A 27,304-nucleotide genomic window follows, 5' to 3' on the forward strand; every position below is an offset into this window, starting at 1 on the left:
CATGGACGATCCTTAAAGTTATAGGATTAAATTATGGAGAAAGATTTAAGAAAAGTCCTGTTAAGGTTTAAAAATAACAGCAGAAGAATAGATGTTACAGGGTGCACTGAATATTAAAAATACAGTGGGTTAATGGAAATCACTGTTTCTGACTGCGTATTCTGACTAAATTTTGACTAGTAAACTAAAGGCAAATCACAAACATGAGAAAATCTTCAGATGCTGATAATCCAAAGCAGGACACACAAAATGCTGGAAGAACTCAGCAGGCCAGGCAGCATCTATGGATAAGAGTAAACAGTCAGCGTTTTGGGCCGAGGCCCTTTATCAGGGCTGGAAAGAAGGAGAAGTCAGAGTAACTAAAGACAAATGTCAGGAAGTATTTACTTACAGTATATAAAAAAATCATTCATACATGGGGTGTTTTCCCAAATTGGCTAGTGATCTCTGAGATCAGGCAGGTGGCAGTTAGATACTACTCTCCGAAGACTATAGATGACATGGAAGGATGTGTTGGATAGGCCTGATTATTTATCTTATCTAAAGCAGGCGATCTTGCCATTATCTTTTTACTTTACACAACTGATACAGCATTTTCCTAAATTTTACAAGGGTAGAAATTTGCTGTCAAATGTTTGTAGTAAATGTGAATTTGATTCATCGTAGAGTCATACAGCACAGTAAAGGGCCCTTTGACTGACCACATACTGTATAGGCCAACCTTTTTGCCTACTCATGATAGTCACTGCACATATTTCTCCACTTCTGAAATTTGGCTCAATTGAAATCAAAATCCAAGTCTATACCAAGAAGTATGGCACAGAATATTCTCTTCATTGTAAAATTATGTAAGGAAGCTCATATATTGTGTAAAGAGAGAATGAAGGTGGAAGCAAGAGAGAAAAAAGAGAAAGAAGATAAATCTTAAATCCTTTTTAATTTTATTATAATATCTAACAATAGCCACATGTTAAGGGAACAATTCCAAACCTTTTCTTCGATACTTTGTGGTTATCCAGAGCTAAGCATTGAACTTCAGCTCCCAAACATGGATTTCAACGATGTGTCTCCGGGCAAGTTGCCATTATTGTCAACTCCCTTCTGTTCTTATGAACCACACTCAGCGGCCTCTTTATTACTTGCACCTATGCACCTTCTCGTTAATGCAAATATCTAATCAGCCAATCATGTGGCGGCAACTCAATGCATAAAAGCATGCAGTCATGGCCAAGAGCTTCAGTTGTTGTTCGGACCAAACATCAGAATGGGGAAGAAATGTGACTTTGACAGTAGAATGATTGTAGGTGTTAGGTGTGGTGCTTTTAGTATCTCAGAAACGGCTGATCCCCTCGGATTTTCACACACAACTGTGTCATCCGGTGAGCAGCAGTTCTGTGGGTAAAAATGCCTTGTTAATGACAGAGGTCAGAGGAGAATGGCCAGACTGGTTCAAGCTGCCAGAAAGACGACAATAGCTCAAAAAAACAAAAAGTTACAACAGTAGCATGCAGAAGAGCATTTCTGAACACAAGCACGTCCAGACTTGAAGTGGGTGGGCTACAGCAGCAGAAGACCACAAACATCCACCCAGTGGTCACTTTATTGAGTACAAGAGGTACCTAATAAAATGGCCACTGAGTGTGAGTATATTTAGAAGTGAACTGGGTCATTCACCCAAACTTAATAAATGGATTACACATTTAGGTCAGAGCCTACCTTTACATGGCATCACATGCATAAAAGCTTTTACTGGAGCACTTATTGTCAATCTGTATCAAGCATTGAGGCCAAATTGCCATGAGAGCTAATGGTTAATCTGAGTAAACCTGATTCAGCCATGAATGAAATCTAGAACATTGTGTTAGCTTAATAACAGATGTGATAGAGCTTGTGGCTGCTCAAGGAGCATCATAACATAGTTAGTTAGTTACACCCAGTGAAAATAGCATCACAACATATGCTGCAAATAAACGTGCCAAATTAAATGGGATTGTGAGTTAGTTATTTAGTTCTGACCAAAAGCTTGTTTATTTTTCTTATTCACCACTTTGTTAATAACTTTTTGCTACGATAGATGATTGCAAAATCACCTTGACTGATTGCAAAACCACTGAGCATAATTGTATCAGTCATTAAAGTGATACTGCAAATTAAGATTTCTATTTGCAAATTTCAATTTAAGGGATTTAAAAAGCAAAAAAGCAACATTAGGAACTCTGCTCTTTCTACTGGTCCTTAGCCCAGGGTGCATGAGCCCTTTGGAAGGGCTATCAAAGTTACAGAGAGTTTTTGTGGCTTTAATACTATAGGGTATTTTAGAAGTTAAAAAATCATTAAAACAGTACAAATAAATATACACTTGATATGCTCACTCAAATGGCCATAAGGAATCCTGTCTCCTAAAAAGGAGCAAACCATGACATCATCAGGTGTTTACGGAGGGACAGGAGAAGTATTTTAATAAATATGAGGCTAAACGGTTTGAAACCAATCTGCTAAACAGTCTAACGTGATGAACGATAATGTTCCATAATTTGACATCGGTGATAAAGAAAGGGTACACCCACTGGCCTTGAAGGAGGATCCCAAGGAAACCCTTTGATCTCTCTGGTGAGATCAGAGGATATTTTTCTCTTGGTTTGCCGTCATCAGATGCCGTTTCTAGAGGATTACTGAGAAACAAAACGCATTAAATAATTAACTCATAACAACCTATCAGGAAGCAAGAAAAATACATAATTTTCAATTAAGTTTTAAAATCTTACAAAGAGTGCCAGATGAAGAATGGGACATATAATGTACTGCATATGGGATGAAGATCGACGGCAAAGAACGATAAACAAAATGTTTAAAAAGAAAAAATAAATTTAGAGTTACTTATACTTTGACTCATCCATATGAGGAAACAACAATCGACAATCCCATTTAGTTTTCAAGGCTAAATAGATACTTACGGTTTTGTATGCAAATAAAGTATCACTAGGGCCACAAAACTTAAAACAGAAGATGTTTAGGGATTTTACATGAATTGAATTGACTTTATTACTTACATCCTTCTTAAACATGAGGAGGAAAAATCTTCATGTTACGTCTCTGTCTAAATGTGCAATTTATAGTCAGGACAGTCAATATAACATAGAAATACAGTTGTATCAGCATGAATTAATTAGTCTGATGCCTGGTGGAAGAAGTTGTCCCAGAGCCTGTTGGTCCTGACTTTTATACTGCGGTACCATTTCCCGGATGGTAGCAGCTGGAACAGTTTGTAGTTGGGGCAACACAGGCCCCCAATGATCCTTCAGGCCCTTTTTACACAACTGTCTTTTTAAATGTCCTGAATAGTGGGAAGTTCACATCTACAGATGCACTGGGCTGAACTCACCACTCTCTGCAGAGTCCTGCGATTGAGGGAAGTCACTGTACAATCTTTGTCTATAAGCAGCTTAATTTCATGTAAGGTCATTTATTTTTTCTTCAGTGCCATGGAGAATGCCGCAAACTCTACAGCCTATGGAGGAGGTCTGAACCCTTTGTGTTAAACAACACATGCACAGAAATTCTCATGTTAGTATCAATTTACATGAGAGTAATGCTGGTAGCTTGAGAGTCCTAGTTACTGAGCATGGATAGAAGGCCCGTCAGCATCCATGCCCATGCTGATCAACAAGTACCCATCTATTCTAATCCTAATTATCAGTGATTCAATTACTTGTTCACGTTCGAAGTTCAGGTTCATTGTCTCTAACTGTACATACATTCAACCTAATGAAACAACGTTCCTCCGGAACACGGCACACCCAGAAAAAATATCACATACAGCACATAAAACACAATATTACCATAGATAGTTAATAGAATATAATTCAAAATGCATGTAGTGCGCAGCACAGGTAAACAGTAAACTCCTAGTGAAAAGTGGCAAGGTATTCATTCGTCTTACACCCTAAGGACAGAAGCTGTTACTGAGTCTAGCATCCTGGTTCTCCTGCTCCTGTACCTCCTTCCTGATGGTAGTGGGTCAAAGAAATTGTGCGATGGATGGTAGGGATCCTCAACAATGATTTGGGCCCTTAGTCTTCAGTGCTCCCAGTAAAGATCACAAATGCCTAGATACTTGCTAAAATGCAGGGGACCCTGGTTCATTGGGCAATCAGTTAATTGGGGCAGCCATTTATTTCACAAAACGTAAAGAAAAAAAACAAAACTGAGAAAATAGCTGGGATTCCCTTCACTTATTTGTGACACAATGCCTCTGAACTGGGATAGGAGACTTTGCCGAAAAGTTTCTAATTAGCGTCAGTCGTCTGCACTTGCATGACCATTGGACACTACTCTATGCTTAGAGCAATCAGTTTTTAAATAGCATCAGATGCGTGTGTTTGTGTTCAAAAAGCAGTGATTTTTGTCACTGATCATTGGCGAGAAGTAAGCAGTAAGACAATTCAGATCTGTTTTGCTCACCGCAGTTTCAAATGTTCAGGCTCAGAGATGCCAGAAATGGCCGGGAGTGAAAGTGAAATAATTTCACTACTTCAACAAGTTAGGAATTATGAAGGTATTGACAACCATCTTAAATGTTACAACAGAAATAAAGATTTGGAGGATCCAGTTGTCTAAAACATTATGTGAAGGCAGTCCATTTTCTGCACTAGGTGTCTCCTGATTTTATTCAATTACAGTCAATCAAAACAACACAGCAGATGAATATCTCCATTACTAACTATTAGGAACTAATACACAGTTTTATGGTACTGTACAGGCATTAGTAGTGTTCTAATTTGTTCTGAATTTCATTTAAATATATAAACTGTTACTCAGTTAAAAAGTACTTTATCTTTTTATTCCTTTTAATTCCATGACATTTTGGCTAATTGGGGCAGCCGCTTGATTAGGCCGAAATGTGCTGGTCCTGATGTGTCCCAGTTAACCAGAATCCACTGTATTGTGCAAGCCTCTACATTCTGAGTGCATTTCAACCAGGATCTGAGCTGAGGGATTCTTCTTCATATCTCCCTAAACCTCTTACTCCTTAAACTTCTGTCAAGAGGAAAAATTTACTACTGTGGATGCAATTGTTTACAATTCTATCAGGGCTCCATCAGCCTTCTCTGCTCCAAGGAAAATAATTCCAGCCTATCCAGCCTTTCCTCACATACTTTATCCCAGGAAAAATCATGGTGAATTTCCTTTGTGTTGCCTCCAGCACAATCATGTCCTTTCTCTAGTGTGGCAACTAAGATGTCCCAAGATATTCCAGAATTGGCCTCACAAAGATTTATAACACTGTGCCATAACAACCCAGCTCTTACATCCATTCTGCATGCCTGCTTTACAAGCCTATTTATATGTGCTGCCACCTTCTGGGATCTTTGGGTTTATATACTGAAGTCCCTTTGTTCGTCAACACTTCAAAGGGCCCCATCATTCACAGTATATGTCTATCCTTGTTTGATTTCTCAAACTACATCACTTTGCACTTATCAGGATTAAATCCTATCTATCATTACACTATCATTACAATCTATCAGCTGATATAATCTAAAACTGTCCTCTTCACTATCCACAACTCTATTAATGTTTATGTCATCAGCAAAGCTATTAATCATACCTTCTGCATTAATCATATCTCCTGTAGTTATTTATCCCTGTTGTATACACTACTATTCCAATTATATAGCCAATCCATGACCATGGTCTCCTCTCTCCTATTACCAAGCCAGTTTTTAATTCAATTTGCCAATTTGCCTTGCATCCAATTTGTCAACTCATTTTGCAGTCATGTGAATTATAGAATTATGCAAAATGTAAGCCACACCCATAAAATACTTCTTAATGCAATCTTCTCTGAAAGCACAATAAACTGAAGTTCATTGATGTGAACTATTCAAGAGCCAGACTTTTAAAATCTCTTGTACATTGTACTCCTGAACCAGTGGTCATTTATGAGATAGCTACTAGTAAATCCAATGAAGCAGACAGGAGAAAGCCCAATGTCTAGAGTAAAAGCTGACTACAAGCTGGTGTGTCTGCCACTAGTAGTATGAAGGCCTTAGGGAAAGGCACAGGAGTAAGAAAGGAATGCATACAAATTAAGTTAGATGATTAAAGTGGAAGAACTGCTTGTCAGGAACATAAAAAACCAGCACAGAGCAGTTGGATTGAATAGCCTGTTCCTGTTTTGTAAACTCTATGTATCAGCAGTTAATTCCTCTTAACCACTGGGTTCCTTTTATTTAATTAATCAAACTGGAATTCAAAGCATTTTGTCCACCTTCAATATGTGAGCCCCCTTTGACTAATGTACATGCATATTGCACATCAATGAAGCAGGTGAATCATTTGCAATTCTATTTTTATAAAATGTTGCCCCATCTACAGTTTTATTTATGTCATGCAGACATAACAACAGGATGTTCCCATTTTCAATGTTCACTAAGATATTTACACATACAACTTACATAACACCATCATAAGACAGTGACTTATTTTTAGCAGTATTGTATTGGCACACAACAGTCAGTTTAATTCATGAGGAACTAGTTTTCTATTAAAACTGAAACTAAGACAGAAGTACTTGAAATGTATTTTCTGAAACTGTAAATTTGATAGAACATGTAATAATTATTTGATTAAAAGGCCCTTTGCAAAATTGGCACTGAACCCCTTAATCAGATACTTTATTGTGTGAAATAGGATTCCTAAATTTAGGCAACTGGGGACTCCAGATTTCTTTTAGTTTACATAAATGCAAGTAGCACATTCAGGAGAGAAGAATAGAAATTGCATGACAAAATAATTAAGATATTGTGTTCAACAGTACATCAGCTTCAGAATCAAAGCAATCTGATCACACATAACCTTCGGGTCTCACCACAGACGTTGAAATGTTCTCAAACCGTCAGCTTCTGTTTACATATGAAAATGGATAATACTGCCCCAGGCATTTTGCCAGACTTGCCGTCCATGGTGCTCAAATGCGGGAGATATTCAGCCTGACCCTCCACACTCAAGGAGAGTCCCATAAGCTGGGTTAGACAGGCGATGAGCAGCAACCAAGTCTTAGGCACCGACTCCAGAACACGCTCAAGATTGCCAAAGATTTTTGAACTGTGTTTAAATGTCATTGATATAAATATATTAAAAAAACTATTCAAATAGATTCAAATAATATAATATTTTGCTGGAGATTTGAAATTAATTCATTTAATTAAAACATTTAGACAGCGCACTTACAAGCACTTAAATTTTTCGTATTGAAGGTGCTGTTATTTGTACAAACGTGCAATGACGAGAGGCTAGACATAAAATATATCAGACGCGCCTCATTCACACATCAAGATCAATCCATCTGTTTTCCATGTTTACTGCAGCCACGTCTATTCGGCTTGTAAGATGGCCAGACTGATGGAAGCCTTCGAACCTTGCTGAGATGGCTGCACACTGGTCTCTCACTGATAGAATGATACATCTTGCGATGAATTCAGGCACATCATCAGTGATGTAACCCGGGATCACAAGGTGTTCTCTGGTCTGTCAACATCAGACCCCCTCGCCCGGGTGACCCAGCCGGGGTTGATCAGGCTCCGGGTTTGTGTCTGAGTAGCATTCTGCCACGGATCATCCCTCCTGATCCACAGCCACCTCAAGGCCTGCTCTGCTGCCTCCATTGTGTTCCAGATTGCTTTCCTCTTCTGGGATCCTGAGATGCCCAACTGGCTGAGGGCTCATCTGCAGCCCACCTCTATGGTATGCAGTATGCCCACCACCCCCTGCTGCAGCACACCTCAACCATGTTTCGGTACTTTGTCTTTTTCCTTTCGTGGGCCTCCTCCAACCGGTTTTCCCAGGGAACGGCCAGCTCCAACATGACCACCTGTCTAGGTGACTCCGACGGCAGAACTACGTTTGGCCTAAGCATTGTCGAGGAGATGTGCTCAGGGAATCCGAGCAGTTTCCTAGGTCGGCTCTTAATCGCCAGTCCTTTTATGTTCCTAGGATGCTGGAATGCTCCTTGGATTGGGTTTGACCTTCTTCCCTGCCTTGATAAAAAGAAAAATAGCTTGCTTTGCTGGGCAATGGCTGTGCACAAAGTGTCACTAAATTGTTGGGACTGAGAGATGGTCAGGCTAGCCACAGAGCCATACATCACTGACCTGAAATATAAAACCGTAAGATATAGAAGCAGAATCAGGCCATTTGGCCCATCAAGTAGGCTCCAAGATTTTATCATGGCTGATCCATTATCCCTCTCAGCCCTACTCTCCTGTCTTCTTCTCGTGTTCCTTCGTGCCCTGACCAATCGAAAATCTATCCACCTCTGTCTTATATATATGCAAAGACTTGGCTTCCGCAGCCAGCTATTAACTCTACATAGATGCTGCCTGACTTACTGAAGATTTAGAGCATTTTTAAAATTTTAGTTCAGATTTCCAGTACCCTCATACCTTATTTTTTGAATCTTTCACTTATATTTAGTTTGCAAGCACAAAGGAATACTGAAGGGCCCACATGCCACACACAAAAACAGAAAATGCTGGGAACACTCAGCAGGTCGGGCAGCATCTAAGGAAAGAGAAACAAGAGTGAACACTGTTCTACGGAAAGGTCCTCAAGCTGAAATGCTAACACTGTGTCTCCTTTGCAAAGATATTGGGTGACCACTGAATGTTTTGGTTTTTGTTCCAGATTTTCAGCATCTGAAAATGAATGGACTTAATGATTTTGAATTCTGGTCAGCTTCGCAATATCCATAATCTTGACAGTTAACACACAAGATCCTATAAAAAGCAATGAGATCAATCACAATATAGACTGTTTCAGCTAAATCCCGTAAGGGATCCATTGCACCCAATACACTGAAAGCTTGATCTCATTCAGATTGCAGGTGACTCTTTATTCCTAAAATAAATCATGCCAAACCTGTATTCATTCAATCACGGACTCGGCAAGAGCAACATTTTCTGTACTGCTACGAAACTTCGATTCCATTGACGCCGATTATAAATCCACAGCCACTATGGCATGGTTCACGTAGCGTCACGGACACGGACTGACTTTATTTTTATTGAAATTCGCCTGAAAGGACGGTAAATTCGAAAGAAAGGTAAATTCGAAAGAAAGTAACTGCAGCATTCTCTCAGCATGGCATGAGGTCACTTGAGATAAAGAGGTTATTCTGGTTTTACAGTAATTATTTTCTACTCTTCTGTTTTCCTTTAAGGCATTAAACGGGTCAGATAATCCTAGCCGTGATCATCGTAAGGTGGTAGAGACTACCATGGAAATCCAGAGTTTCCAAAACGTCGTAACCGAGCAACGGATTGTGACGCTGTAAACAAATGTCCGAGCGACTGCAGTACACGAGGGAGATTTCTTTTCGGAAACTCCGCAGCGGCGGAGACCGCGCTGGAAAATGCCAGATACGAGGGAACCATTCCCTTTCCCAAAATATGAAAACGACGATGATTTTAGAGGCCGGCAAAAAGAAAATCAGGTATTCCAATAACTCTGAAACGTGGATGTCCTGCACTTGGTAAAATTACTGAGCATTTTATTTTAAAAGTAATGCGCTTGTTTTTAACGGAGCTGCAAACTATATTAAAATGAATTAGCCTTTAGTCATTTTAGAAGTATCCATTTTTACACCATCTGTGCTCAGTGACCCTGCGAGTGAGGTAAGTATGCGAGGATTAACAGAAACGTTAAACCAAGACAGTAAATAAAAATGTCAAATATAAAATATGTATTTTAACGTTTTAAATCACTAAAAAGAGTCCAGAATAGATATTCTGGGGCATTTGTACGCTTTGTTTTTGTTTTATTTTTTAACAGATACTCAACATTGCATCTATTTGTTTTCAAGGTCCTTGAAGAGTTCCGAGTTTTATACTGAAACCCAGAATTCATATTTCTGAGGGAACATCCAAAATCGCTCCACCGCGTCCGATATTTGGATCTGTTTGCAAACAATGTTTTTAAAATGTTTTAGTTCCTGAGCTGCATAAATTCCTTGAAAACAAAACAGTAGTGCAATAGGTTTGCATTGCACGCACTCTTGTCTCCAGGGGCAAATACTTTACAATCAAAGTTTGCAAATGCTGGAATGTAAGTTATAGAATCTATTTAGTAGCGGTCGTGTCTGAAACATTATGTGCAGTTTGACAAAACAAATCTTGCCTTAGGGAAAGGCAATGAATATTTATTATGTCTGGTTCCGGACTCTATGGGTTTGGGTAAACCAAGTTGCTCTCTCCAGATTTCAGAAGAATGAGAAGGAAATTAAGGTTTGTGCATTTCTTAAAAGTTTCCTTTGGCTGAGATGCCCGGAACCCCGGGGCACAATCCTTGTAATCTTTTACAAAGTGCGCACTTTTGGAATGAGATGAGGAAATTTCTTCACCCAGAGAGTGGTTAAACTTTGACACCCTTTAACTGGGAGGCTGAGTTATTGTGCTTCCTCAGAAATACATTTCTAGATATTAAAGGAATCAATGAAAGGAAAATGATGCATTGAGTAGATCAGCCATGACAGAGCAGGCTCAAAGGAAGGGACGGGGTGGTAGTCAGGAAGAGATGGTAAGAGTCCACAGTGGGAAATAGAAGAAAAGGAGAGGGCCCGTCGTAAGTTGGGGGAACCGCTTCGTCGAACACCTCCGCTCCGACTGCCAAAGGGGATACTTCCCGGTGACCAAACATTTTATTTCCGATTCCCATTTCCATTCCGACATGTTGGTCCAGGTCCTCCACTTTTCCACCATGAGGCCACCCTGGGGTTGGGGGAGCACACCTTATATTCTTGTCTGGGTAGCCGCCAACCTGATGTCATGAATATTGATTTCTCCTTCTGGTAAAACGTTTCTTTCCCCTCACCACTTCTTCTATTCCCCACTTTGGCCTCTTAACCTCTTCTCAGTTTCCTATCACCTCTCCCTGGGTCGCTCCTCATTCCCTTTCTCCTGTGGTCCACACCCCTCTCCTATCAGATTCCTTCCTCTCCAGCCCTTTCCTACACACTTGGCTTCACCTTCTAGCTATCCTCTTTCCCCTTACCCACTTTTTTAAAAATCCTGGCATAATCTCCCTTCCTGAGGAAGGCTCTAGGCCAGAAACGTTGACTGTTTATTCATTTCCATAGATGCTGCCTGACGTGCTGAGTTCCTCCATCATTTCCTGTGTGTTGCTTTGGATTTACAGTATCGACAGACTCTCTCATGCATAGGAAACATCCTCTCCATATCACTTTACTTAAGTCACCTAAGTTCTATTAGTGGGCTCAAGGGCAAGCTGCTCAAACAAAGGCATCTGGTAGGCATTCTACAAATTCCCTCTCTTGAGATCCAGAACCAACTCCCAATAGTTTTTTTTTATTCTTGTGGTTTCTTCCTTGACCTCAAACTGTATATTTTATTCAACCCTTAGTTTTCCTTTTGTTTCATTTCTGTGACAGGTAGTTTTCTTTTCAGCAACTTGTCAACAAAGTTCTGGTGGATTGCTATGCTGCATTTTGCAGGTGGTACACACAGTATTTATGGGAAAGATCTAGCTATTTATGATGCCAGAAATCTTGAGGAACACACAGAAGATGCTGGAAGAACTCAGCAGATCAGGCAGCATCTATGGTGGACAATAAATAGTCAATATTTTGGGCTTTCTGAAGTGTCTTGTTCTGAAGGAGTAACTGTTCCTCATCCTCCTTCCCTTTTTTCCGTGGCCTTCTCTCCTCTCCAATCAGATTCCCCCTTCTCTAGCTCTTTATCCCTTTCTCTAACTACTCCCTTCAATAGTTACTGGTAACACCATTTGAAGGGTGTTACTAGTTACTTATGTGAATGGTCCAGTTATACATCTCAAAGTTCAAGGTATGTTTATTATCAAAGTATGTATATGTTACCATATATGACCTTGAGAACCATAGAACATTACAGCACAGAAACAGGCCTTTTGGCCCTTCTTGGCTGTGCCGAACCATCTTTCTGCCTAGTCCCACTGACCTGCACCTGGGCCATATCCCTCCAAACCCCTCTCATCCATATACCTGTCCCAAGTTTTTCTTAAATGTCAAAAGTGAGCCCACATTCATCACTTCATCTGACAGCTCATTCCACACTCCCACCACTCTCTGCTTGAAAAAGCCCCCCCAGTTCCCTTTAAACTTTCCCCCTTCACCCTTAACCCGTGCCCTCTGTTTTTTTTTCTCCCCTAGCCTCAGTAGAAAAAGCCTGCTTGCATTCACTCTATCTATACCCATGATAATTTTATACACCTCTATCAAATCACCCCTCATTCTCCTATGCTCCAGGGAATAAAGTCCTAACCTATTCGAACTTTCTCTGTAACTCAGTTTCTCAAGTCCCAGCAACATCCTTGAAAACCTTCTCAGCACCCTTTCAACCTTATTAATATCCTTCCTGTAATCAGGTCCCAGCAACATCCTTGAAAACCTTCTCAGCACCCTTTCAACCTTATTAATATCCTTCCTGTAATCAGGTTTCCAAAACTGCACACAATACTCCAAATTCTGTCTCACCAACGTCTTATACAATCTCACCATTACATTCCAACTCTTATACTCAATACTTGATTTATAAAGGCCAATGTACCAAAAGCTCTCCTTACGACCCTATCATTTTCTTGCAGGCATTTACAGGAAAACAGAAATACAATAGAATTTTCTGAAAAAAACTATACATAACAGAAAGAGTGGGATATCCCAGTGGCCACCCATTTCAATTCTACTTCCCATTCCCATTCTGACATGTCAGTCCACGACCTCCTCTACTGCCATGATGAGGCCACACTCAGGTTGGAGAAGCAACACCTTATATTCCGTCTGGGAAGCCTCCAACCTGATGGCATGAACATTGGTTTCTCAGACTTCTGGTAATTCCCCTCCTTCACCAATCCCCATTCCTGCTCCGTCTCACTTGTCCATCACCTCCCTCCGATTCTCCTCTCCTTCCCTTTCTTCCATGGACTTCTCTCCTATCAGATTCTCCCCCTTCTCCAGCTCTTTATCTCTTTCACCAATCAATTTCCCAGCTGTTTACTTCTCCCGGTTTCAACTATCACCTGCCACCATGTACTTCAGGCTTGTTCTACCTCAGTAACTGAGGCTCAGTGAATTCAATATAAAATTTCAAATCAGTGTGCACCAGCGATGAAACAGTTTAAATGCTTGGGTTTAGGACTCCCTGATGAACTCCAGCCATATGGTCATATGGCTGAGGTAATTAGCCAACTTATATTTCCTTCCATTAATTATGACTCCACTGTATAGAGTGATGATCTTCATTACTTTTCAAGCAAAGCCACTTTGCAAAAAGCCTTCAAAACTAGAACCATATCATGTAGTGAAAAATGTTGTTTTTTTAAATTAGCTTCTGCTCTCTCTCTTTTTATTACTTCTCAATTGCATGCTCTGTGAATTTCTGATTTTACACACACACCCCTTAAAATATGCACCCTTTCTCACTCTATATCCTTCCCTCCGTGTTTCCACATTTGTTGCACTCATTTCCTTTCTTTTCCCTCATCATCTCATGTCCCCTCCCTTGCTCTGCTTTTCTGTTTCCCCTTTTGTTCCACTCCTCTCTGGTTCTGTATCTTCCCCAGCCACACTAAATGCATTTCTCATACCTTGCTCCCAAGCTCTTTCTGTTTCTACCTTTCTATTGCTCTCTTCCTCATTCCCAAGTAACTCTATCCCTCCTTAATTTGTTTGTCTCTATCTCTCCATAATGCCTCTCATCCCACTCTCTGAAAATTTCTCTCCTAGTTTCATGATGTCCTTTTCTGTCTCTCTTTCCCTTTATTTTGAAGCACTTTTTCTGTATTAGTTTTGGATTTATTCTCTCTTCCTTCCCCATCAGTTCCTTTCTCTCTGACTCATTTTCTCTGTCTTCCTTTGATTCTCGTATACTCTGAATGATGAAATTAGAGATTAGTAATAATAAATGTTGGTTTATTACAAGCATAGATAGATACATATTGCAAATGGGAGAAGAAAATGTTCAGAAAATTAATAACTATTTTGAATCCATCATCTTAGAAGATACCAAAATACATTTGGAAAGAATGGGGAATCAAATACCGAATCTGAGGATTTTGAAGAAATTAGGGTTCATATGGTATTAACACACTGGGAAGAAATCCTGAAACCACTGCTTGACTTTACATCTTATATATTCATGAAGACCTCTCTGGAGGTGGATGTTTCATTGTTCTTAACCATTATAGTATGAACCTCATGGATTGAATAACATTCAATTAAGTGGAGAGAGAGAAGGAAAGGGAACTGTACACAAGTTAGCCTGGTATCTATTTATGTGAGGAAAATGCTCCAGTCTACTTTCACAGATCTTAGAACTCTACTGAGCACATAGAAAATCCAAATAATTGAAAATAGTTAAAATTGATTTTGGAAAGGGAAATCCGTTGAAGTATTTTGAGACAACAATAGGATTCATGGATAAAAGTGGACCAGTGAATTTACAGGAGGGTTTCTATAAGCTGTCATCTAAGAGATTATTATTCAAGTCCTTCCTTCTCTTGACACACAAGCCCCCACCTCCCAGCCATTCTCTGGTCCCTAACTTTTGATCACAATCACATACAGTATAAGCATTTGGCTCCACACCACACACCAGATACTTAATGGTTCTTTTTCTGCAAAATTGACTCGATTCCTGTTTCCATTCCAGTCACACATCTGACCCATTCTCAGCCATGCTGTGCCCATAAACTTAGTTCTATTCCCAGCTACAGTCTTGGCACCTGTTCCACTTGCCTGGATGAGAACAGCTACACTGATAAAAGTACGAAAGCGTCCAGGACAAAGCAACATACATGACTGGCACCCCATACATCACCATGAAATCTATTTCCTCCACTGCTTGTGCACCATGACTGCAGTACAAAGTGGACTGCAGCTGTTTGTCCAGGCTAATCTAACAGCAACCCTGAAACCTACACCCACTACGATCCAGAGGGACAATAACACCAGGCGCATGTAACATCACTACAGGATTCCCTGAAGTCACACACTGTCTGGTCCTTCATCATCACCTGGCTCTACATCCTGCAACTCTAATGGGCCATCTGTGAGCACCTTCACCAAAAGGGTGGCAGCAAATCAAAAGAGCAGCACACACCACTTTCTTGAGAGCAGTTGGGAATGTTGGATAATGGCAGGAAATGTAATGAATAAATGAAAATTTGCCAGTTCTTCCTCACTTCCATGTTCACCCGTATTTTGGTGTGCGTCATTGTGTTTCATTTGCACACAACTCTTAGGTTTACATAAATAGTGAGGAGTAATGAACTGTAATGATAATGGCAGCAAATGCTTTATTAATACATTTCTTCAATTTCCACAATCATCCTATTACTGTTTAAAACTCTATGCATGTCTTTAAATCGTGAAGTTTTTTTTTCCTCTTTACCTTAAGTTTTAACCGTAGTGCTAGTTTTCATTTCATATTAACTTCTAATTTAGTCAATTAATTCTTGGGATACATTGCCTTAAAGTTGTAATATAAATTTGAAGGTAACTCTTCACCTAATTCTCGTGGCATTCTTTCAGCCGGGCGTGATCTTAAACATCCTGAGTTTGACAATAAATAGACGGAATAGAGTGAAATATTTAACCACACCCAAAGTGTCCTGAGCATCATTTTATTCTTTAGAAAATATTTAAATATATTTTAAACTGCTATAACAATATGATACCATGTATGCTGTTGTTTCCACTAACTGAAGATCTAAGTTTTAATTGCTAAGGAAGTTACGAAAGATTTTAATGCCTATGAACAATAAACATCCAGCTTGCTCATTGAGGAAGGATACTTTGCTGCAGGTAGTGAATGAAGGATACACAAAGCAAACTACAGATGCTGGAAATCTGAAATAAAAATATAAAATACTAGAGATGAAAGGTACAAAGAAGGGTATAGTTTGGAAAACTATGCAACTTATCAAGTGTCAATGCACAGTTCGATAGGTTAGAACTTTAGTCTAATTTGCATTTGAACTGACAGCAAAACTATTGCCATCCACCATCTTTACACTATTAAAATAATAGCAACTTTGGGATTTCTACTTGTGCATGTTTTAGCACAGAAATTCTACAGCCATCGTCAGTGAGTCCCCCTCCAAAGGCAATGCTGTTTTGCAAATTTATCCATTAGATTCAAGGGAAATATTTTCATTTGGCGAAAGCTTATGTCTTCTTTGGCTCCTCTGGATTTTGATCCACTCCTGTCTAAGTCCTATGTGGGATCTACTACTGCAGTAAATTTTCCTGAAAATATTCTAACATGGGTTTGAAGAGTGGTGTTAAGGCATAATTCACACTAAACATACTCTTTGGTCCTAACAATCTAATTTCATGTATGTCTATCATAATACCCAAGATACATATTTTAATAGTCATGAAAATAAAAACAAGCTGTTGGTGAAAATATTTAGTGTGATAAGGTCATCACTAATGTTATATTTATTTTATGCTATTTAAGTGTTTCAAATGTCTGCTAAAATTCTACATTTTCGTTACTGGTTTGTCACTTGTGAAATTCTGTTATTGCGATTGGCTACATAGCCAGCCAGTTCAAGAACTAATAATTGCTTGGGATCCCTTTGAATTAATACTTGTCAATAAATGATATTGAATGGGGAGAAAGTCCACAACACAGAGACTGTGGGGATCTTTGTGGGTGACAGTCTTCGAGGTCCACAGAGTACATTTCAAACCATTATCAGTTTTAACCCTTATTTTAATTCATGAAAAGAGGATTGGTTGTGGACAGAATGCCAAAAGTAATTTTATAGTTTGTAAACTGATGTTACTTGATCTAATTAGACACAAAAGATTCTGCAGAGGCAGGAAATCCATGGTAACACACACAGTATGCTGGAGGAACTCAGCAGATGAGACAGCATCTATGGAGAGGAACAAACAGTCAACATTTCAGACCAAGATCCTTCATCAAAGTGCTGCCTGACCTGCTGAGTTCCTCTTGTGTGTTACTCCAATTTGATGAAACTAGTTTCAAACCTGGATTCTAGTTCTGAAGGATAATAGTTTTAAAAATAACAGTACTATCAGCAAATATTTTAAAGGATAACACTGCAATCTTATTAATGTTCTGCATTGTTTCAGAGTTTTCAGTATCAAAAGCCAACCCATTTAGCACAACAGGAGGACCCGTGGAACCGTCTACATGCAACAGCAACTGTGTCAAGTGCCAGCAAAGGAATTTACCTCTGTAATCCCAAGGTAGAAGAAGCATACAACACACGAATCTTTGAACTAATACAATATAACAACCAATAGACCAGGTGATGATACTTACCTGCCAAACGCATCAACGAGTTGCTGTTATTGGCAAAGTGAATTTCAAGAATCTCATCTGCTGTATGGCTTAATAAGATGGTTACAAACAAGGAACATTATTGAGACATCAAAGCTTAGCATCCCGTGATTATCTGAGATTTACTGATGAAGTTCTCCTATGTCTTTTGAATTATTACATTTTTGTAAACAAAATTAGCAGCAATATTTTAAATACTGACTCTCATTTACAAGTATAGGTTTAAAATAGATATAAAACTTTTATCTGGAATAAATCAAATACACCATTTAAGTCAACTACTGGCAATCTTGAATCTTCTGGATAGGTGTGATGAGCCCACATGGCTGTTGATTTTGACTTTGTGAGAGAGGGCAAAGCAAAAAATAGAAAACTGGCAGATTGGTTTGCATATTTTTAATTTTGATCTTGACTTCATTGAAACCAGAAATCTGGAAGGATGTAAAACAGTCTGATAATTTGTCACTCATTATATCTCACCATATTGAGATCAAGTTCTTTTCAGGTATTTCAATTAATTACCTAAAATGCAATATGTAGAGTGATGCAAAGATTTACATGGGAGCTAAGGGGGGGGGGGGGGGTCATATGTTTTTGCCCTAAAAGTTAGAAGCTGTACAGACTGAAGATGGCACATTTATCTGGCCACAGATTTTAAAACTTGGGAAACATATTTTTCATTTTATTTCTAAGTATTTTCTAATTTTTTCTGAGAAAACATAGCTTTGCCATACATCTAATAATCATATGTACTTTTAGTCACAACCCTGACTGAATGAGCTTTCATACCCTCAAATAGAAAATCAGCCCCTTTGCTGATAATCCATTTTCTGGCAGTGGAATAGGTTTTGTTTGTTGGAAGGGCCAGGATAAAGCAAGATGCCGTGTGCTGCCTTTCGCAAGAGAAGAAGTATGGCCAAGCCTACAATGCACCAGACTCTCAGTTCTGACTATGGCTGGCAACTTAAGGTGTGATATCCTATATGGCATGGGTATGATGAGCTTTTAAATATACGGAACATACTGAGACAGAGAAATGTGTTAAATGTAGAATGGACATAAAATCCTCTCTGGTCACCCTATGAAGGCGTCAACCTCTTATCCATTTGCACTCATTTGTGTCGAGCAATACTGCAACGCTACCCCATGAAGTTCAAAATAGAATAAATTTTCCAGCCAATTCCACCACCCTTAGGCAATTTCTAATCTACTGTTCCAGCTATCAGATGTCATAGATTTCTGTCACTTGCCTACATAATCAATTCTATGCACCTCTATTCATTCTGTCACTTCTGTTTCCATCAAAGACAAGCAATGTTGTTATCCACTCCGTTCCATCCAGTCAATTGCTCTTTAAATGCACATGCCATTTTAAATTAAATCTACTTGGAGAAATTTAACACCCTCTTCAACTGGCTAATGTTCAGCACAAGACCAATTTATGCAGGGATAGGTGACTGAATAAATGAGAAGACCTAGGTATTTATACGCATTGGTACTAAAACAGCGGACCGGAAAAGTACGCAGCAGCTGTGTGGCCCCAAAAACTCTGGAGGATATACCTGGGTGGCATACAGTGAACTATATAATGAGCGGGATATGCCTTGTGAACCATATACTGTTTATTATTTATTGAGATACAGCTCACAATTGGCCCTTCTGGAACTTTGAGCAGCGCTTCTTGGCAATCCCCTGATTTAAACCAAGCCTAATCACAGGAAATTTACAATGACCAAGTAACGTATCAACCAGTACGTCTTTAGACTGTGGGAGGAAACCTGAGCACCCGGAGGAAACCCACACGGTCACGTGGAGAATGTACAAATTCCTTACAGGCAGCAGTAGGAATTGAACCCAGGTCACTGGTACTGTAACCGTTGTGCTAACCACAAAACTACAGTGCCATTGCTCCACATTATTGTTTGTTAACTAATTTTTAATCACAGAAGAGTGACAATTTTCTTTCCACCATCCGGCCTCAAAAGTAAAAACAGCAGGAAAAAATAAATATTTAAATCAATCCAAGTCTCCCTGAAGGTTTGCCATCTAAGCTAAGCAGGATGGCATGTGTTTTCTGTAGTTGTCTGTAATGGCATAAATAGAGGTAACATAACATTGTATCTGTGTCATGTCCATTTTAGCTCAATACTGGTACCCGCTGTCAATGGCATCATGCATCCCAATTCCAGGTGGTACTTAACATCACAAGGAAATCCTTGTGTAACAAATTGTCCCTCAGGCCAGAGTTGAAAATAATCAGCTCTGCTATATCTGAAAAATCTTCACTGTCATACTTCGATTTAAGATGTTTACAGAAAACACAAATGTGCAGAAGATATTTCAAATTAGCCAAAGTACAGCAGAAGAAACACTTCTTCCAATTTATAGTTCATGAGAAAAGTTGCTTTATTCATGTAGTTTTGATAGCTCTGCATTGTTCTAACAGGCACCAAAAGACAGTCTGGATATTCATCTTAGTGCTATTTATGACCATTCAAATGAGTTTCTGAAGCATAAAAATGAGGTGCTTCTTCAAAAGTCAACTTGTGATCCTCAGAGGTGAGTGCTTTATGAGAAGAGTGCATGTGTGTTAAATTTATGATACATACTGTAAACACAAACATTAAACGAATGAATCAGCATTAAAGCAATAAAATACAGTGGGTGCGACATAGACTTTCATCATCAGGTTAGCATGATACTTATGAATTTGTGGCTTTAATTTCTAAGAATTAATTTGGGAAAATAACATTTGCAACAACTTATGAAAGCTTCCAGTGCAAAAAAAAACTGCAGTCTAAAAATTACTGTTCATTAAGAACATATAGAAAAATTAATAGAACTGAGATGTGAAGAATACAAACCCTTTATATTGGCAGACGATAAATGTGTGTTGACTCTCTGCAACATCAAAAGTGATGTCACTAAGCAAAAGCATTTATTCGTAAGACCATGAGATAAAGGAGCAGAAGGTCCTGGTAAATAATTTCTGTAAACTTACTTTTTTCTTCCAAGGGGACCACAACCTTGTTGTGGTTTAGAAGGCTTGTGTGTCTCAGTGGCCCGGAGGGCAGACAAGGCATTGTGCTTTGGCTCTTGGTAGGGCCACCCATGTCAAGCAGGTCAAAGGGTAAAGGACAGAATAAAAGTGGTCCACTGGTCCACTAGGTTCGGGGGTTCAACTTAGGGCTAACAACCCTGACTGGTAAAACAAAATTGTTACTGAAACAGCAATGAAGAATCCTTCTACATCTGAGTGTGATGTTATTCCTGAGTGTCTACCCAGGACTTGCATGATGGAAAGTAGTGAAAACTGAGACAAAGTTACTGACATAATGAAGGAAGCCCTGAACACCACCAGAGATGGAGGACCTTCATTGCTGCCATAAAAGCCAGTGGCATAACACACACACACACACGCACTTACTTCTTTAACTGTTTACTGCCGTCTCTGAATTATTTATAGTGGCTGTTGGTTGAGTTCCAATGAACTAGAACCTGAAGAAGTGTTTCATCGGAAAATAATGAAGGACAGAGTGCAGCAAGATATTTGTGGTTGTGTGCCTGAACACACAGGAACTGGTGCTACTTACCTGCAAGCAAGATCACCCCCAAGGCTTTGGATTTCACCAAAGAAATCATCCATTTATAGCATTGATGGAGCAATAAGTAAGATACCAGTTTTGTATTGCATGATCCAAATTAAATCAATATTGTTTTGTATGTACTTATTACTGCAGCATGTTCCATGATAGTTGATTCCTGGCACATATTTTTATTGACTCTGCCATCCCATATATACCCAACTCCTCAAGCTAAGATAGAAATGAGCCTTGATATAAAGTTGTGGCACTCAATGATTTCATTTTGATTGAGAATTATTAAAAAAATCTATCTTCTTTCACAGATTAGTCCGGACATTTAGTATAAAACTGTTGTTTTAATTCTAAGTGTACATATTTCCATTTAATGTTTCATTATAGTAGAACATTCATGGAAAGGTTTTTATTAGTGACTGAAAGCAGCACTTCCACTAAATGGAGAAATTATAAGAACAAACCTTGTCATTTAATTCTGTTATCAAGTGGTACTAAGTGCTTTAGGCATTTAAATCCATCCCACATCAACTTATGTTAATAATTCTGTTTAATGAATAGCCTTTAATTTTTTAAAGTATGAAAATATAATCATGGTATATACAAAGAATGTTTGTAACTGAATCTACCCATGAACAGTGATTGACATCACTGTGGAGATGTAGCAGAGTAACATCCTGCTTCCCTTCAGAACTCTTTCATTTTATCTTGATTTTCTGTAGTCAATCCAATATCTACAAGAATTCTGCAGATCCTTAGACTGGATGCCAGAGACTCCTGATGTGTATACTGTATGTGCATATCCCCATCATAATACGTCAACTGTAATAGAGATTCTACTGCTTTTCTTTATCTGAGATGTACATCAGTCTACAGATTGTTGGTGTACTTCTCAGATAAAGAAAAGCAGTAATGGTGTCTACATCAGGTTTACTTAGAGGCACCAACAAAGCTCTGCTTCCATTCAGTAGATAGCTGCCAGTTCTTGTAAGTTCCGGGAAGGCGGCTGATCAGAAATATGCAGATGATGCCCCGATGTCAAAATTCCCAAGTACTAGTGTCTACATCAAGTTTGGCATCAGCCTCTGCTGTGTCCTAAATTAAAATTGCAGTCATTTCTACCCTCTCTTGCTACACACTTGTCCTGAACTCCGTATTACTGAACCATCTTAACTGGACCAAACAATCTATTGTGGTTTTAGTGAAGTTATAGCAAAGTAGCAGAACATTGAACACATTACAGGCCCTTCAGCCCACAATGCTGTGCCATCCATGTAACCTCCTCTAGAAACTGCCAAGAATTTCCCTACCACATAGCCCCCTATTTTTCTATGCTCCATGTACCTACCTAAGAGTCTCTTAAAAGACCCTATTGTATCACTTCTACCACCTTAGGTGGCAGTGCATTCTATGCACCCACCACTTTGTGTGAAAAACTTACCTCTGATATCTCCTTTGTACCTACTTCCAAGCACCTTAAAACTGTGCCCCCTCGTGTTAGCCATTCCAGCCCTGGGGAAAAGCCTCTGGTTATCCACATGATCAATGCTTCTCAGCATCTTATACACCTCTATTAGGTCACCTCTCATCCTCCGTCACTCCAAAGAGAAAAGGCCAGGTTCACTCAACCTATTCTCATAAGGCATGTTCTGCAATCCAAGCAACATCCTTGTAAATCTCCTCTGCACTCTCTCTATAGTATCCACATCCTTCCTGTAGTGAGGAGACCAGCACTGAACACAGTACTCCAAATGGGCTGTAAATAAGGTCCCAGGTAGATGTAACTTTACCTCACAGCTCTTGAACTTAATCCCATGGTTGATGAAGGCCAACACACCATATGCCTTCTTAACAACACTGTCAATCTGTGCAACAGTTTTGAGTGTCCTATGGACGCCGACCCCAAGATCTAGTGTATATTGAGGCTCTTATGTTACATTATCGAATCAAATATTTCCAGGATGTTCTTACATTTGAGCTCTGTTCCTTACTGAAAATTCAGTAAAGTTAATGGAGGACACTGTGTTTGGGATGTTTGTTCTTGCAAGATGAAAAAAAAAATCAGTTCACATTCTTATCTCTGACCTCCATTCTAGAAAGTACTTTGAGATGGGTATGCTGTGAAAATAGGTTCATATTTAGATGGGATACATCAAATATAATTTTAATAGTAATTCTTATTGAGACACACAGATGTTATACCAGGGTTTGGCAATCACATTCTCCCAAAGGAAAGAGTATATATTTAAAAACAAAAGAGAATCTGCAGGTGTTGGAGAAATACATTTTTAAAAATTTATTTAGGAAGGAATTGTATGCTTTAGATTTAATTTATAATTTCTTTTACTTCTTTCACAGCAAGTCAACACATTGCTGCCACCAATGGAGGATATTCCAGGAAAATAGACGGTGGCTTCTTTGCAATCTGAAATAGAAGATATTTCTGTTCTATACTGTACTAGGATTTTCTTGATTTGTTTTTATCATCAAAAACTCATTGCAATAGAAAGAACTAGCTGCAACAATACTGTGAAGTAGCATCTTAATAATGTAATAATAGAATTAAATCACTGGAGAAAACATAATGTTGTCTAATGAAATTATTACCTTTAGACTTTCTTGGGTGAATTCCTAGATATCATTCTGGCTTAGCAGTTCCTCTACTTTCTCAGGAGCTTGTGGAGATTTGGTAAGACATCTAAAACTTTGACAAACTTCTATGGGTGTGTAGTGGAGAGTACATTGACTGGCAGTGTCACTGCATGCTATGGAAACACCAATGTCTTTGAATGAAAAATCCTACAAAAAGTAGTGGGTTCGGCCCTGTCACAAACAAGAGAAAATCTGCAGATGCTGGAAATCCAAGCAACGCGCACAAAATGCTGGAGGAACTCAGCAGGTGAGGCAGCATCTCTGGAAAAAGAGTACAGGTGAAGTTTCGGGCCGAGACCCTTCGGCAGGACTCCTACCAGTACATCACAAGTAAAGTCTTCCCAAACATGGAACACACCTATACGAAACACTGTCAAAGGAAAGCAGCATCCATCATTAGAGATCCCCACCACCCAGATTATGCACTTTTCTCGCTGCCGCCATCAAGTAGAAGGTACACGAGCCTCAGGACTCGCACCACCAGAATCAAGAACAGTTGATCAGGCTCCTAAATAAAAAGGGATAACTACACTCAGCTTCACTTGCCCCATCATTGCAATTTTCCCACAACCAATGATTTCACTTTCAAGGACTCTTTACCTCATTAACTCATGTTCTCATTGTTTACTGCTATATATTTATATTTGTATTTGCATAGTTTGTTCTCTTCTGCACACTGGTTGATCTTTCATTGATCCTGTTTTAGTTACTGTTCTATAGATTTGCTGTGAATGCCCACAAGAAACTGAATCTCAGGGTTGTATATGGTGACATATATATATATATATACACACACACATATATACATACTTTGATAATAAAACTTGCTTTGAGCATTATTAGAACAGATAACTGTGGATATAATATTGAGCATATTTCACTACATTTCTCCCACAAAATAATTTGATGATTTTTCTGCTCCTGATGAAGGCTGTCAGCCTGAAATGTTGGTTGTATTCATTTCCAGAGATGCTGCCTGCCCTGCTGAGTTCCTCCAGTATTTTGTGTGTGTTGCTTGGATTTCCAGCATCTGGACATTTTCTCTTGTTTGGAATTTGATAACTTTCTTCTTTTTGGCTCCTGCTGCAATCCATCTATCATGTCTTGAGTGCCCTCAGTTACCCATATAGTAAATGAAGGTCAGCACTGCAAAGTTTTGAATTTCCACAACATAGCATCCACAGTGCTCTGAAGGTAACATCCAGAACGAAAAGAATAGCTGCAGTTGTGAGGCACCCTTGATCCCAAAGGGAACAGGATTTTTTTTGTGTGATTTATGCAGTGAGCTAGCACTTCTTGCAGAATTATTTTAATTTACTATTCTGTCTTACAGCTTTGGACTGTATTCTCATTGCTCTTGTCAGGGTCTGATCACCACAGGAGGAGGAAAGAATTGAGTTAAGGACTGTAATGCAGCATTTAAGAATGCTGCCAGACAGATATAATTGCTTCCCCCTCCCTCCCACTCTCAATCCTTCTCCTCTTCTCCACAAGTGTTTCTGGAGGGCACCTCACTGGTATTTTCAAAGCTGGAGTTCTTAATAGGTAAAGATACCAAAGTTTACATGGAGAAGGCAGGAGAATGGGGTTGAGAGGGATATAAGCCAAGATGAAATGGCGAGCAGACTCAATGAACCAAATGGCCTAATTCTACTCTGATGTCTTATGGTCTCCTCCACATACAGCAGAATATATACACAGCAAGGATATGATACTAGGAGATGTGGATTTAACAATGCTTTGTTCAATAGGCAGTAGAGAAGCTGAGCACTGGCAGTTCAGTTATGGGATGAGTGAAGCTATCCCTTTTGGTTCAAGATCCTGATGGTTGAGGGATAATAACTGTTCCTGAAACAGGTGGTGTGGGTCCTGAAGCTCCTGTACCTTCTTCCTAATGGCATCAGCAAGAACAGAGCATGGCCAGGGTGGTGGGGATCTTTGATGATGAGTGCTGCTTTCCCGTGGCAGTGCTCCACGTAGATGTACTCACTGATTGGGAAGGCTTTACCCATGATGGGCTGGGCCATATCGATGACTTTTTGTGGGCTTTTCTGTTCAAGGGCATTTGTGTTTCCATACCAGGCAGTGATGCAACCTATCAATATACTCTCCACCACACATCTATAGAAGTTTGTAAATCTTTTAGATGTCTTGCTGAACCTTTACAAGCTTCTGAGGAAGCAGAGGTGCTGCTGTGCTTTCTCTGTAGTTGTACTTCGAGCTGGGCCCAGGACAGATCCTCTGAAATGATAACAGTGAAGAATTTAAGGGTATCAGAATCTTCGTGTTTTCTCAACACTGTATGCCCATTTTAAATACACGCACAAATTGTTATCACTAAATAATAGACAAAATTTCACCCCTATGAAGTAGTCAGTTCCAGATAATTGTCACAAATTCTTCCAATCCAAAATTTATAAAAAATGCTGAATTGCAATGAAATTCCACTCATCTCAGTCAAACTGCTTTATGATATCTTGTACAGGTGAGAAAGAACCAATAAAGAGCTTTATTCAGAGTAAAATCTTGTGGTGCTTTAATCTCATCTTCACCCTATTCTCAAATAAAGAAAAAATCCCTCAACTCAATCCTGCTTCATTCCATCAATTATTTGTTCCCATGTTACCTTGCCAATGATAACTACCTTAAGACATAGGAGCAGAATTAAGCCCCTTGGACCATCAAATCTGCTCTGCCATTTCATCATGGCTGATCGATTTCCCTCTCAACCCTAATCCCTGCCTTCTTCCCATAACCTTTCATGCCTTGACTAATCAAGAACCTATCAACCTTTTCTTTAAAAACACCTAATGACCTGGCCTCCACAGCTGCCTGTGGCAATGAATTCTACAGAATCACCACCCTCAGACCAGAGAAATTCCTTCTCATCGCTGTTATAAATTGATGTCACTCTATTTTTGAGGTTGTGCCCTCTGCTCCTAGACTCCCTCACTAAAGGAAACATCCTCTTCACATCCAATCTATCTGGGCCTTACAACATTTGATGGGTTTCAATGAGATCCCCCCTCATTCGTCTAAATGCCAGCGAGACCTGGCACAGAGCCTTCAAATGCTGCTCATATGATAACCCTAGAATTCCAAGAATCATTCTTGCAAACCTCCTCTGGATCCACTCTAATGTCAGCACATCTTTCTAAAAAGGGAGCCCAAGACTGCTCACAATGCTCCAAAGTGAAGCCTCACCTGTGCTTTATACAACCTTAGCATTACATCCTTAGTTTTATATTCTAGTACTCTTGAAATGAATGTGAACATTGCATTTGCCTCCCTCACCAGCAATTCAACCAACAAATTAACCCTTAGGGAATCCTGCCAGTTACTCCCAAATCCTTTTACACCTCAGATTTTTGAATGTTCTCCCCAGTTAGAAAATAGTCTATGCATTTATTCCTTCTATCAAAGTGCATGACCACACACATCCCAACACTGTACAACACACACAAAGTGCTGGTGGAACACAGCAGGCCAGGCAGCATCTATAAGGAGAAGCACTGTCGACGTTTTGGGCCGAGACCCTTCGTCACGAAGGGTCTCAGCCTGAAACATCGACAGTGCTTCTTATAGATGCTGCCTGGCTTGCTGTGTTCCACCAGCATTTTGTGTGTGTTGTTTGAATTTGCCGCATCTGCAGATTTCCTCGTGTTTGCTCCCAACACTGTATTCCATCTG

General features: G+C 39.4%; 1 protein-coding gene across 1 annotated transcript; it reads left to right on the top strand.

The window, feature by feature from the left end:
* The first annotated feature begins 9,350 nt into the window (after positions 1-9,350).
* cfap276 (cilia and flagella associated protein 276) lies at positions 9,351-26,138 on the top strand. Its single transcript, XM_073030505.1, has 5 exons — positions 9,351-9,493; positions 17,156-17,272; positions 19,813-19,925; positions 20,833-21,035; positions 23,321-26,138. Exons 1-5 carry the CDS (start codon positions 9,413-9,415, stop codon positions 23,389-23,391), a joined length of 585 nt encoding a protein of 194 aa, XP_072886606.1. The 5' UTR covers positions 9,351-9,412; the 3' UTR covers positions 23,392-26,138.
* The last annotated feature ends 1,166 nt before the right edge of the window (positions 26,139-27,304 follow it).

Source organism: Hemitrygon akajei, chromosome 27, assembly GCF_048418815.1.
Source record: "Hemitrygon akajei chromosome 27, sHemAka1.3, whole genome shotgun sequence".
Taxonomy (NCBI): domain Eukaryota; kingdom Metazoa; phylum Chordata; class Chondrichthyes; order Myliobatiformes; family Dasyatidae; genus Hemitrygon; species Hemitrygon akajei.

Bases quoted from the DNA above. Each gene is read 5' to 3' on its own strand.
- cfap276 (XM_073030505.1), top strand. From the start codon at position 9,413: ATGCCAGATACGAGGGAACCATTCCCTTTCCCAAAATATGAAAACGAC. The intron at 17,273-19,812 runs GTAGAAGAAGCA...TTGTTCTAACAG, and splicing joins TTTACCTCTGTAATCCCAAG to GCACCAAAAGACAGTCTGGA. The intron at 21,036-23,320 runs GTAAGATACCAG...CTTCTTTCACAG, and splicing joins TAGCATTGATGGAGCAATAA to CAAGTCAACACATTGCTGCC.